The 12878-nt window shown below is 55.6% G+C and overlaps 1 protein-coding gene across 1 annotated transcript in view; it reads right to left on the bottom strand.

Annotated features, from left to right (window-relative positions):
- Window positions 1-512: 512 nt before the first annotated feature.
- IGFN1 (immunoglobulin like and fibronectin type III domain containing 1) overlaps window positions 513-12878 on the bottom strand; it is a 29757-nt gene continuing 17391 nt past the window's right edge. The window contains exons 14-24 of the mRNA XM_078076879.1: window positions 11876-12017; window positions 11233-11535; window positions 10369-10668; window positions 9662-9835; window positions 8506-8634; window positions 6354-6656; window positions 5282-5370; window positions 3831-4026; window positions 2788-3087; window positions 1697-2023; window positions 513-815 (exon numbers count right to left, since the gene is read on the bottom strand). Of these exons, the coding sequence (XP_077933005.1) occupies window positions 802-815; window positions 1697-2023; window positions 2788-3087; window positions 3831-4026; window positions 5282-5370; window positions 6354-6656; window positions 8506-8634; window positions 9662-9835; window positions 10369-10668; window positions 11233-11535; window positions 11876-12017 (2277 nt within the window). The 3' untranslated portion in view covers window positions 513-801. The remainder of the gene's footprint in view (window positions 816-1696; window positions 2024-2787; window positions 3088-3830; window positions 4027-5281; window positions 5371-6353; window positions 6657-8505; window positions 8635-9661; window positions 9836-10368; window positions 10669-11232; window positions 11536-11875; window positions 12018-12878) is intronic.

Raw genomic sequence — 12878 nt, 5'->3', positions numbered from 1 at the left:
GGACAGGCAAAGGCCCCGGCTCTGTGTTCCCCACACTCTAACACCCAGGAAAGCCTCTCGCTCTGTTGCTCACAGGCTTTTTGCCAGAGGTGTGCGGGACACATGGGTGAAGAGTGAGGGAGGAGACTCTCCAACCCTTCTCCGATTTCCCGCCCTCAGAAGCCATGGCACAGAACCCACCTGTCCTCCCCGAGGGAGCCTGGTATGAAGGCTCTGCGGTGGGAATCTTTCCTCCAACACACCAACCCCAAGTTAACTTGCAAATGACAGGCTTGTGTCAGCCTAATGTTTTAATAATGAAAAGTACAGAAAGCCCCCCTCCACACATGCCCTGGATGCCCTGGCCCTCACTCAGGTCCTCTGACCTCCTCATTCCTCCCTCCTCTGCTCACAGCAGGCCCAGCTCTTCCTGCTCTCCCTCCAGGAACCCGCTTCTGGAAAACAAGGAGTTGGCCTCCCTCTTGCAGACAGGTTCTCTCCGGATCTCCCGATCTCCCAGAAGAAGTGGAGAAGAAAGAAGCCCCGTGGAGAGAGTGGAGGAGGTTCATGGTCATGTTCAGGGACTTGGCTTGGGGTGGAGAGGCTGAATGTCCTCCCCTCTTCTTCTTTTTCTTCCCCAAAGGACTCCATGCCCTCCTGCTCCTCACTCCTGCCTCCCTGGGGCTCTGGGCATGACCAGTGTCCTTCATCCTTCAGGACCGGCTCTCTGGGTCAGTGTTGGTGTCAAGAGCGAAGTTTCGGGGATCTGTCATCATCCCGTGGCTGTGGAGCCAGACAGGGCCATCCCGGGGTGAGGCAGGGCTAGGAGCTAGATTCTGCAAGACACGGAGCACCGGGATATTCCGGCGGGTCCTGAAGGAGCAGCTGCCGAGGGGCCACCCCTGTTCCGCGTTGCTGTCAGGCCCAGGGGCTGTCCCAGCAGGGGCCATGGGTTCAAATGCAGAGACACCGCGTGCTCTCTGAGCTTGGGCAAATTCCTCCCCTGGCAACCCCCCGCCCAAACACTTTTTTGAAAACAGCCTTTTCAGGATGAGGTGTGTGCATGCGCTGGGGCACTTGGTGAGCGGCTTCCCGAGGGCCTGGGCGTAGATGCCACAGAGAAAAAAGATGCTCTGGTTCAGTGCTGAAAGGGCCATTTTTACACAAAGGTCAATTCTGAATAATTTAAAAATGTTTAGGGGTTACTTTGTTTTCTATTCAAAATATAAGATGTTTTAAGTACTCTTAAGGAAAGATGTTTTCTTACTAACATAGGTTATTTGCTTTACCGAAGAGGAGACTACCAGTAGGGAAATCAGCAAGGCTTTGGGGGCACTAAGTGTCTGTGTCTGGGCATATTTATGAAGGTATAACACAGAAGACAGAAGAGGCCCCTTTATCTCTCTCGAGATGTGTTGCAGGCCATCCTGGGAAGCTTAGTCGGGGGTGCATCGTCCCTTAAGCCAAGAGTTAGTCCTCAGTGATCTAGTTCAATACTGCATTTTGCAGATGGGTAAATCAAGGCCCCAGGAGGGCGAGTGACGGCCCAGCTGAAGTCACAGAGTTCCTGTGGAGCCACGGCGCTTAGAGGACCCTGGTATCCTGACCCCCAGCCCAAGCACTCCTGAGGGCACAGGGAGGGCTCCCTGAAGGCAGGCAGGTGGCTGCCCCTCTGGTTCTCCTTCCCGTCCCCCCTCTGCCAGGGCAGCACCTTTACCTGGGACAATGAGGGTGGCGGTGCTGACGGCCTGGCCCAGCGCGTTCTCCGCCACGGCCTTGTACCGGCCGCTGTCCTTGGGGGAGACGCTGGGGATGATGAGGGAGCACACGCCCAGCACGTCGGTGCTGTACACCGCGGGGTTTCCCGCCAGGCTCCGGCCGTCCTTGAACCAGGTGACGTGGGGCCGCGGCCAGCCATGCACGGCGCAGCTCATGCAGCACTCACAGCCCTGCGGCAGCAGGTGGGTCCGCAGGCCCACCAGGAACCGGGGCTTCTGGCTCAGGTTGGGCTCCCGGTAGCTTGGACGCCTCACCGGGAACCTGTCTGTGGCAGACACCGGGGCGAGAGAGAGGAGGGTCAGTGAGCGAGGAAGGGAGGGCCGAGGCAGGAGTCGGGGTGGCAAGTTCCTGGTGGAACGTAGGCACGTTCTGGGTCCTTCCGCCACATCTTACCAGTCAATTTGGCCCTCACGGCTTGACTCACTTTTTTATCCTTTTCTTAAAATACATTTTGGATTTTATTTTTTATTTATTCTTTTATTATAAGCTAACACCCATTCACTGTGGACAAACTAGAAAGTGTAAGAAAGTCAAAAGGGGAAGGAATAAAAACCAAGCATAATCTCACTGCCTATCAATGACCAGAGCTAACATTTTGGTGTGGAAACTTCCAGACATTTTTGTGTTTTAGAAATATGGAATCACGCATTCTATTTTATAATCTGCTTTTTCGAGTGATTACTTTGAAGGCCCACCATCTATTTGACTGTAAAATATGCTTGGTTTTCAGAGAAACATTAACCTCTCTTTGCCGTAGGCCTGCTGCTTATTTGAGACCCCACCCAAAGGCATCCTGGACATGCAGACACCCACAGCCCTCGGCTCTCTCCGGACCCACCCTGAGTCAGGGACACAGAGGACAGCAGTGCAAGTGGGTTGAGCCAGCTGGGGAGGTGGGGGAGGTGGGGAGGTGGGCAGGGTAACGGCTCCTGGCCTCCAGCTGGTGGTGGGGCCAGCAACACATTGAGCCGCACTCAGCCACCTCTGCTGGGGCTGTCCCGGATGCAGCCCGCATCCCCAAGAGCTCACCTCGCTGCCGGGGGATGCACCAGGGCTGGCTGGTGTCTGAGGGCAGGCTGGCCCCCAGCTCATTCTTGGCCACCACTCGGAAGTGGTACTCGTGGCCAGGGAGCACTCCCAGGAGGGTGAAGTGGTTGGTGTGCACGCGGTCAGCCGCCTGGCGCCAGGGCCCGTGTGCTGAGGAGCGCGTCAGCACCTCATAGTACAGGGGGACATCCCCAGCCTCATCTGGAGAAGGTTCCCACTCGGCCGTCACTGTCCCGGGCACGTTCTCCTGCAGATGGATGGGCCCGGGCGCCTTTGGGCATGCTGCACAAGAGGAAAGGCAGCTGAGTTTGGGGGGGAACCTGGCAGGGCACCCCAGAATGCCCACAGGCTTCTGCATGCCCTCCCCCAGGTCCCCAAGTCTTCTGGGGTCCTGGGGAGTGCAGTCTGCCCATGCAGGCAGCTGGAGCCCCCCAGAGAGAGCTCAGCTGGGGGTCTACAGTTATCTCTAGAGGGTAGCAAGCCTCTCCAACAAGAATCATTTGAATTCACTCTGGCTTGTAAGTAAAATGACACAGGATGTGGACAGTGCAGGGGTTTTCACAAGATCAAGTTGCAGAACCCCCATTGTTAGCTGTTGGTCATTTCTGTATTCCAGAAGCTCCTCCAGGGTGGGCAGGGGCTGTGTGGGAGTCCCAGTGGGGAGGGCAACATTTATCTTGTACGAGGACCACAGACAATCCTTCCAAGGCTCTTTCAAGTGAGGTAATGGTGGTGACTGTCTTTGCTCACTGACTGTCACAGACCAGGGAAGGGCTGTGACTTAACTGTCCCTAAGTTCCTGGGGCAGAAGGACAGTGGACCCCCACGCCCCGCCCCACCCCAGACTCTCCCTCTGCCTTTCCTCCTTTCTTTCCTCCAGCTCTTAGGAAGGGCTGGTGGGGTGGTCACCTTGTATACCCAGGCTTGGGAGAGTAGCTGAGACCCATGACCAGGCCAGCTGGAGAGCTCCATGCCTTGGCTTGTGGCAAGCTGGTGTCGGGAGCCCCTGCCCAGGCCGGCCTCACCTGCCACCCTGAGGGAGAAGCGGTAGGCAGCCTCCCTGCCCTGCAGGTTCCTCAGCACCACAGTATAGAGGCCACTGTCTGAGAAGCTGGCCACAGGAATCAGAAGCTGGGTGAGGCCATCCTTGGTGGAGGTCACATTACTTTTAAGCAAGGGCAAGCCGTCCTTCAGCCAGGTCACCTCAGGCATGGGGACAGCCTGGGAAACGAGAGGAAAGAAAGATAAGGAGGCGACGTTTTGTGGGAGTGATGGCATTGAAGCTGGTCCTAAGGTGTAAGTGGGAAGAAGAGCATTCCCAGAGAAGAAATGTCTGAGCAAAAGCACAGAGTGGGGAGGTGCCTACTTAGGGAGAGGCTGGTTGAGAAGGGGTGATCCAGGGAGGTATGGGAGGGGATAACGTGGGATAACGAGGAAGCAGGAAAGGGGGAGTAAGGCAAACCCCCAGCTCCCCGTGAGATCCTCTGGTACTGGTCACACTGGGCATCAGAGTCAAACGGGGATGCTGACCGTAACTTGCCTCACAGGATTGTTCTGAGGACTGAAGGAGTTAATAATACATGGAAAGCATAGAGAACAGGGCCGAGGAACACTCAGTGTGTGTTAAAAATTTTTGTCACCATCATTGTCCTTATTATGGTCTAATAATTAAGAACATGTAATTTAGAGTTATATCTGGGTTTGAATCAGGCTCGGCCACCTATGAGTTCCCAAACAGATGATGATGAGGATGATGATGATGATGATTTTAACCATAATAACAACAACAACAATTAGTAATAGATACCACAAACTGGGTGCTTGCCATATAGCACTACTTATGTGCTTTCAATGTATTAATTCCTTGAATCCTCAGAAGAATCCTTGGAGGTAAGTTACATCATCCCCATTTGACAGATGAGGAAGCTGGAACACAGAGAGGTTAAAATATTTGTCGGAGGTCAAACAGCTAGTGAGTAATGATGCTAGAATCTGACCCCACGCAAACTGTGCTCCCAGCCCCCACACTGTACGGCTATCCTATCTACACCCGACAGGTGGTGGTGGTGGGGGATCATCTGAGTCAAACGCAGTTCATGTGCTTGTACAATACTCAGACTCAGACTCGGGTCATTCTAAAGTCAAAAGGGACTATCCATGCTGCAGCCGCACTGCATTCCCAGACGAAGTAAGGAGGGAGGTGGAGAAAAGTGGGCCTGGTAGTTTAGAGGTGCAGTAACAGGAGCTACCACTAGAGGGACCTAGAGACAAGTGCAGAATGGCCCAGGGGCCAGGTGAGGATCGTGCCTTCAGGGAGGACCCTCTTCCTTCCTCACTTCTGGCCTGATTTCCAGCACAAGCCCGGGCCACTGGCTGGGGACCAAAAAGGAGGGGGGTGAAAGAGAAGCACAGGCTGGAGTCTGGCTCCCTTGGCCACTCTGGGCTCCCCTCCCCATTCCCTATTAGATATACTCACTTCAAAGGAGACAGGCACACGAATGGTGTCCCCAGCTCTGACCATCAGCGAGTCCCTTGTGCTGGAGTCCATAAGGAACTTGGGACGGACTGGAACACACAAGATGGCTTGTCACCTCCCTCCACTCTTGGGACTCAGCCCCAGGTCTCCAACAAGGCAGAGCTGGAGGGGGATACCTGGGCCAGACTAATAGATGCAGAAATCCATGGTGGGGGTCAGGGAGGGGCTCTGAAGGAAATGTAGAGGGAGCTGGGAGGAGAATCCTGGGGGAGGGGCAGGGAGCTGCAGGAGCTGGTGGGGAGATGCTAGCCCGGAAGGAATAGGAGCTGAGAAAGGAAAGCCATCAGGGAGCGGGTTAGGGTTAGGCCAGAACAGAGGACAGGGAAAAAGTCATCCAACTCTTGTTTTGCAGACAAGGTAAACACTGATCTGAGGCAGGAAGTGACAGGCTTGAGACCACATCCAGCTGGGGGCAGAGCCAGGACAAGTTTCCAGGATTCTGGACTCCAGGTGCAGTGTGCTGTTCATTGTACTTGTCTCCCTAACTGTTACTGTGACAACCAGGACTTGTTGGGATGGCCCAGGTCAGAAGCTTCCAGCAATTATAACCAAGGGAAAAGACAATCCACGTTTGGATAACAGGGAGCTGGGTGTGTTCTACTCTGCACATGAACCGTGTGTGCCGAGCAGCACTTACACCTTCTTAGGTCATGCTCGGGAAGCAGCAAAGAATCCTGGAGAGAGCCTGGACTCTGGAGTTAGAGTCACCTGGTTTAATTCCTGGCTCTGCCACATACCAGTGGTGTGACCCAGGGCAAAGCACTTTTGACCTCAGGTTCTTTATCTGTAAATTGGGGGTAAAAACCTTAACCTTGTAGGATTTCTATGAGTTGTAATGAGAAAACATTTCCAAATGGGCCTGCCTAGTCCAGTGCCTGGCTCATAACGGGTGCTTGATAAGGGGCACTTTATTAAACTGGGGAAGGGGATCCTGGCTCAGCAAGTGCATGGTTGCTGCTCAGAGGTCCCTCTCAGGAAGGGCCTGCGGGAAGGGGAAGGTGATGGGACTCACCGGCAACCGGCATGACTTGCACTAACGTGTCCAGGGCGGTGGGCTGGCCAAGGCCCCCATCGTTAACTGCTGTCACCCTCACGAAGTAGCTCTCTTGGGGCCGAAGCCCTGTGGCTGTGAAGCTGGTGACTGGCACGGTGCCCTCGTGGCAGGGACTCCACTGCAGACTGTCTGAGCCGCGCAGCTCCACCACATATCCCTGGGCTGTGTCCCCATCCTGTGCATCCGGCTGCGCCCAGCTCAAGGTGATGCTGGTGTGTGACGTGTCTATGACTTGGAGGTCCCGCACGGGCCCAGGGGGTCCTGGCCAGGCACCGTGGGAAGGTCAGGAATGGCGTCACCCTCCCCTGAGGGAGGCCACTCCATGTGGATATGCATTAGTCTTCCTGTGGGAGGCTGGGAATTTCTTCACCCACCTGTCAACCCACTTTCCCAAACTACCCTGCTGTAATTCCTGAAATCTGGCGTCTTAGTTGGTGACTTCCTGGGCTTCAAATGCCCGAAGACTAGAATTCTATATCTTTTGGTTCTGAGCTCTAAGTTAGTCAAGACTGCCTTTTGGGCACTCAGTCCATACTTACTCTTCTCCTGTTAAGTGGGAAGGAAAATAACACGGGCCCTACCCACCCACAAGGGTTTTGGAGCAAAGGTGTGATGTGTGTGAAGGGCTTTGTACATTGCAGAGCAGTCTCCCAAAGCTGGTTGCACAGTGGGATCTTGTGGGGAGCCTTAAAGACACTGGTTCCTAGATCCCATCTCCAGAGATGTGGATTTCATTAGTCTGGGGTGCAGCCCAGGCAGCACGAGTCTTAAGAGCTGCCCAGGTGTTTCTAAATCGGGGCTAGGATAGTGTTTCTCAAACTTTAATTTGTTTATAAACCACCGGGGGATTTGGTTAAGACTTCAGATCCTAATACAGAAGGGCCTGGGTGAGGCCTGAGATTCTGCATTCCTACCAAGCCCCCAGGTAATGCTGCCAGTCCGAGGATCATGCTCAGTAGCGAGGGCCTAGGAACGGTCATGACTGGGGTGGCTATCGTAGGACACCCTTTATGCTACTTGCTGTCTCCACTCTCTACCAGTGATGAGAGAGAGAGAGAGGTTGATAAACTAGGATGGGGTTGGTCCACTTGCAAGGAATAAAATGCATGTGTCACCTTTCCCCTCCCCGTTGCACACTCTGCCCTTTCTAGGACTAACCCTTAGGTGCCACTCGATCCATTAAACTTGTACGATGTTCTGTTTTTGCTAGATTCAGTCCAACAGCCCAGACCCGTACACTGCACCAGGCCCTGTAGGGATACAAAGGTGCTCTCAAGGTGACCACATGGCCAGTCGGCAAGTGCCAGAAACGTGCTGCCCCCTTGGTGGCTTGTCACCAGCAGGCTCATAAGGGCTCGTGAGATAAGAGGCTCAGGAGGGGCATACAGAGCAGCATTTCCTAAGCCGTATGCCTTGGAATGAGGTTTTTGATGGCTGTTTTGTGGAAAAGGCATCCTCTACCCAAATTTGGGAAATTTGGCTCAAAGTAGGACAGGTCTCTTTCCTGTAGGACTTGGAAATCTCATAGGCTAGGTGTTAGAAACATCTTTGATCACAGATCTTTTTGGCTGTTTGTGTTGTTCTCAACATGTCCACTGACATCTCTCTGTGCCTGGATGTCTGAAATCACAGAGAGGAAAATGCTGTTCTACACCAGAAGCAGAGGCCAGGATTTATTTACCTAGTTCCTGGCACAATGTTAGCCATTGTGATGAAGATGCTCAGCAAAGATCTGCTGGATAGTCAATGGTGAGGTTCCACGGCGACCTCCCACCTGCCCCACGGCAATGACAAGCTCTCACTGGGGTGGGTGGATGGTTGTAAGGTGGGAGCAGGTGGGCCAGCTCGAGGACTGACCTACCCAGAGGCTGAAGAGTGAGTAAAGTGACCCCACTGCCTGACCTCTAGGCCTGTTTGATCTCAATTCCCCGGGCCCCTAAAATATGCCTTACCCCAGAGGCCCTTCGACCTGTGTCTCCCAGCCTTCCTGACCATGTCCTTCAGGGCTGGCCCTGACCTTCCTACAGCCCCTGTCCTGTCCCACGGGCCCCAGAGCTATCCCCTACTCATCACCACCACCACCCCCAACCTGGGTTGGTGCTCTACTTACTCATGGGGTCCCGAGCAAAGACGGCATCCGATGGGGGCCCAGGCTCTCCGGGACCAGAGGGAGACATAGCCGTGACCCGAAATTCATACTGACAGCCCTGCCGCACATCCGCCACGGTCCACCTCCTCTCTGTGAAAAGCCCACCCCACGTTTGTCCCCCTGTGACAGGACCAGGCAATGGGCACACAGATGCCCTGGTGCCTCCAAGCTCTGGAAAAGACCAAGCCTAGGGACCTAAAACATTCCTCCTCTCCAGCCAGCCAGCTCGGGGTGACTCGGGTGTCTCCAAGGTAAAAACAGCACTGCTCAGGGTCTGGTTGGACCTGTCTGGTTCTGCCACTAACTTGCTGGGTGGTCTTGGACAAGTGCCTTAATCTCTCTGGTTCTCTCTGCCTTAAAGACTTCTAAAAGTGGCTATAAATTTATATAGATTTATAAATAAAACAGAATGACTAGATAGTGAAGTTGGAAGAATGCCCTTAGTTCACCACCCTCTTTCCAGAGATGAGGATCCTGAGGTCCTGAGTGGCACAGCCCTGGCTAGGAACCCGGTCTCCTGACAACCCGCTCAGGGCTTGGAACCTGTTCTTTCTTCTGCAAATGTTGGATTGGAGTTTCTGAGTTCTTTCTGATTTTGGAAAGCAGTTTCCTGGAAATTGTAGGGAAGTTAGTAGGACAGGGGACACGTCTCCTCATCTCATGGATGAGAAAGGTAAGATCCAGAGAAAAGAATGCACTGCCTGAAGTCAAGGCCAGAAGGAGAGGGGTCAGGGCTAACTGCTCCATCTCTGGCTTCCATCCCGAGACTTCTGTTAAGCCAGGGTTTCCTAACCTTGGCCCTACTGGCATTTATGGCCAGATCATTCTTTGTTTGGGGACATGGGGATGGGACAGGGGCGTGGCCCTGTGAATTGCAGGATGTTTAGCAGCTTTTTCACACTAGATGCTACTCCCCACCTTCCTGCACTTCAGTTATGACAACCCAAAATTGCTAGACAATTGCCAAATGTCCCCAGGGGGTGAAACTGCCCCACGTGAGACCCACTGTACTAAAGGGATCTGGCAAGATGGTGCCACAGGACCCTGGAGCCAGGAGGTCCTCTAGGGAAGCTTTGGAGGCCAGGATAATGTGGAGCATCCATTCAGGCACACTCACCAGGCACAGGCTGGGCATTCACTGCTGTCCAGGTGTTGCTCCCCTTCTTGCGCTTCTCGATCAGGTAGCCCAGGATGTGGGCACTGTGAGGGCCCCGAGGTGCCATCCACATCAGCGTGATGCCCTGGCTGGAGGCCGACTGGATGGCTGGGCTTGAAGGGGGCCCAGGGAGAGCTGGGGGGCAGAGAAGATGCAGGTCAGCCAGAGGCCGAGGAAAGATGCCAGCTCACAGCAAGGTCCTAGGGGACGGGGAGTGGGGCGTCTGGGAGCGGGTCACACTCTATTCTTTCCTAGGGAATGTCAGGGGGGCTGAGCCAGCCTGCCCTAGGACACTGTTCTGGCTCTGGCCTAGGAGCCTAGAGGCAGCCCTGAGGCCCCTCAGCCTTAAGTCCCCTGATAGATGCTCCAGAGGGAGGGCATCTGATGGAGGATGGTGCCTGCCCCACCCAGCTTCCTGAGAAAGTGGGCTCTGCTTGTCTACCCCTACTCCCAGAGAGCCACCGCTGAGAGAAGACCCCACAAACCTTGTTTCCTGATCGCCTGCCAAATCCCAAATGAAGCTGACGTAAGGAGTCTCCACAGTGCTCTACAAGGGCCCCAAGACACCCCCACCCCCCGCCAGGTCCCTCCAGTGCCTGGGGCAGCCCCGCCCACCCCCTGGGCACGGTGGAGAGCCCAGAATGCTAGGGCCCAGTCCATCCTCTTACCCTCAGGAGCCACCAGCACCTCTGTGGACTCCAGGGCCTCCCCAGCCCCCTCAGAGGTCACAGCCCGCACTCGGAAGGTGTATTTCCTGCCCTGCTCCACGTGGGCATCGGTGAAGGCCGTGCTGTCTGCGGGGGGCTCGCCCACCTTCAGCCAAGTGCTCCGGCCAGCTTGCCGCCGCTCCACCACGTAGTGCTCCACGGCCCGGCCCCCGCTGTCCTTTGGTGGCCGCCAGTGGAGGCAGACCCCAGCCCCCTGGCGATCCTGTACCTCCAGGGGACCTTGTGGGGGCTGGGGCTTGTCTGGGGTCCCACCGAGAGGAGCAGGAAGAGAAGAGGGGGTCAAAGGAGCTGGAGGGGAGTGGTGCTAGGCCTCCCCCCTCATCAGCGGATAAGCCTGCCATGGGGTAGAATATCCAGAGAGCCTTGGACATTACCTGGAAGTGTCCCTGGTCTCCACCCCCCAACACACACATATACCCCACAGAGGTGACCCGGAATGCACCACTGTGGCTGGTACAGGCAGTCCTAACTTGCTGGCACTGCTCAAGGCTGGGGGCCACCGTCCCGTCCCAGAAATGCCCCCCCTCCCGTCCCAGAAATGCCCCCCCTCCCCCGGGGCCCAGTGCCTTAGCTCCCAGAGAAGCACCACCAGCGGGAGCCCAGCCCTGTCTTTATCTAAACTGCTGCTTCCTAACCAGTCTGAGGAGGGGAGCAAGAACAAGGTGGAGTAGGTTTGGATCTTAAACAGCATGCAAATGAGGATCGGAGCAGGGCGGCACACTCTGGGCCTGCTCCTGCCGGCAGGGAGATCCCAGAACCCCGGGACCTTTGGGCCTTGGCTGGGGAGAAGGCTGGGACTGGCACCTATAACTTGCAGGGTGAGCTCAGCCTGCACAGAGCCGCCCTCGCTCCTCAGTGTCACGCTGTCCTCGCCACCATCCTTCCTGCCAGCGCTAGGGAGGCACAGCCGAGTGAAGCCGTCCCCCAGGGCCACCTGTGCCCCCTGGGGGCTGCTGCCGCCCACCACTTCGGCTCCGTCCTTTTTCCAGGCAGCCTGAACTGGGAGGTGGCTCTGGAAGGGGATCTTCACTGTCACTGGCTTCCCAGCCTTGACCACCAGCGGCTCTCTCAGTTTCTCTGTGACATCAGGAGCGATGACGGGGCGATCTAGAGATATAACAGGGCCAGGGAGTCAAAGGCAGCCAGGGCACTGTGCACCGGGGCAGTGGGGAAAGAAGGACCCGGAGTAGGAAGTGTAGGCTGAGAGTAAAGACCACCCCCCCCGAGAACTACCAAGGGGATGAATGGGCTTCATCTGCAGCAGGAGGGACTAGGGCTAGACCTCCCCAAGGACTTCCTGACAAAGAACAGGGAGGATGTGGTTCTCAGACTGAGGATGAGATTAGGCACTGGCGGCAGACTAGCCACACAGTCAGGGGTTTAGAGGCGGAGCATAGCACCTGCTGCAGAGAGCCTGCCGAGCAGGGAAGGGCGGGCTGACCCTCACCGTGGACACTCAGGGTGGCCTCGCTCCGCTGGTTGCCGGCTACAAAGGTGTACCTCCCAGCCTGGGTCCCTTGCACATGGGCAATGAGGAGACTGTGCACGAGACCGTCTTGCTCAAAGACGACTCCATCCTGGGTGCTGAGCTGCAAACAAGGGCCACGGAGGAGCCCTGTCATCCCCACCCCTGCTCAGCTCCTCCAGGTGGTGGGGGGGGCAGGGGTGGGGGGAAGCAGGGCCCCTTACTAATGCAATGTAGGGACTGTAATAAGAGCGGGGTCAATGGAATGCTTGTGACGCCCCAGGACGCCCCAGGCGTGTGCTGGTGCTCTCCATACTCAGTACCTCATTTAATGCTGCAACGACCTTATGAAGTCAGTACTGTTATTGGCCCCATTTTATAGGTGCAACCAGAGGTAAGGGGCAGAGCTGGGATCTGAAGCCGGGCTAGCTGACGCCAAGGCCTGTGCTCTGAACCCCTGTGACATCCATTCTCCTGGGAGGACAGCCGTGGTGGAGGACAGAAGGGCTGTTCAGAGAGAGGAGAGGTCCTGTCTGGTTGGGCTGAGGGGGCGTTTGTACCACGCCTTGAAGGACAGCAGAATTCAACAGGCGCTGGGACAGGACAGGCATTTTGGATGAGGAAGAGGCATTTGGGAGAGGAAGGGGTATGTCCGGGGGCGGGGCGGGGGGGCAGCGAAGAGGATACACACCCACCTAAAAACCCAGTTTTATTTAAAAATACCAACATGCTGGTTATTTAGACTTCTCCCAGGGTAGGTGCTTTAGTAAAATGAAGAATGAAAAATCTTGGGGCGCCTGGGTGGCTCAGTTGGTTAAGCATCTGCCTTTGGCTCAGGTCATGATCCCAGGGTCCTGGGATCGAACATGACATCGGGCTCCCTGCTCAGTAGGGAGTCTGCTTCTCCCTCCACCCCTCCCCCCCCGCTTGTGCTCTCTCTCAAATAAATAAAATCTTAAAAAAAGAATGAAAAATCTTTCTTGCA

Source organism: Halichoerus grypus, chromosome 7 (genome assembly GCF_964656455.1).
Source record: "Halichoerus grypus chromosome 7, mHalGry1.hap1.1, whole genome shotgun sequence".
Classification (NCBI taxonomy): Eukaryota; Metazoa; Chordata; class Mammalia; order Carnivora; family Phocidae; genus Halichoerus; species Halichoerus grypus.
Note: the sequence above shows the minus strand (reverse complement) of the source record. Positions and strands in the feature narration are given on the sequence as shown.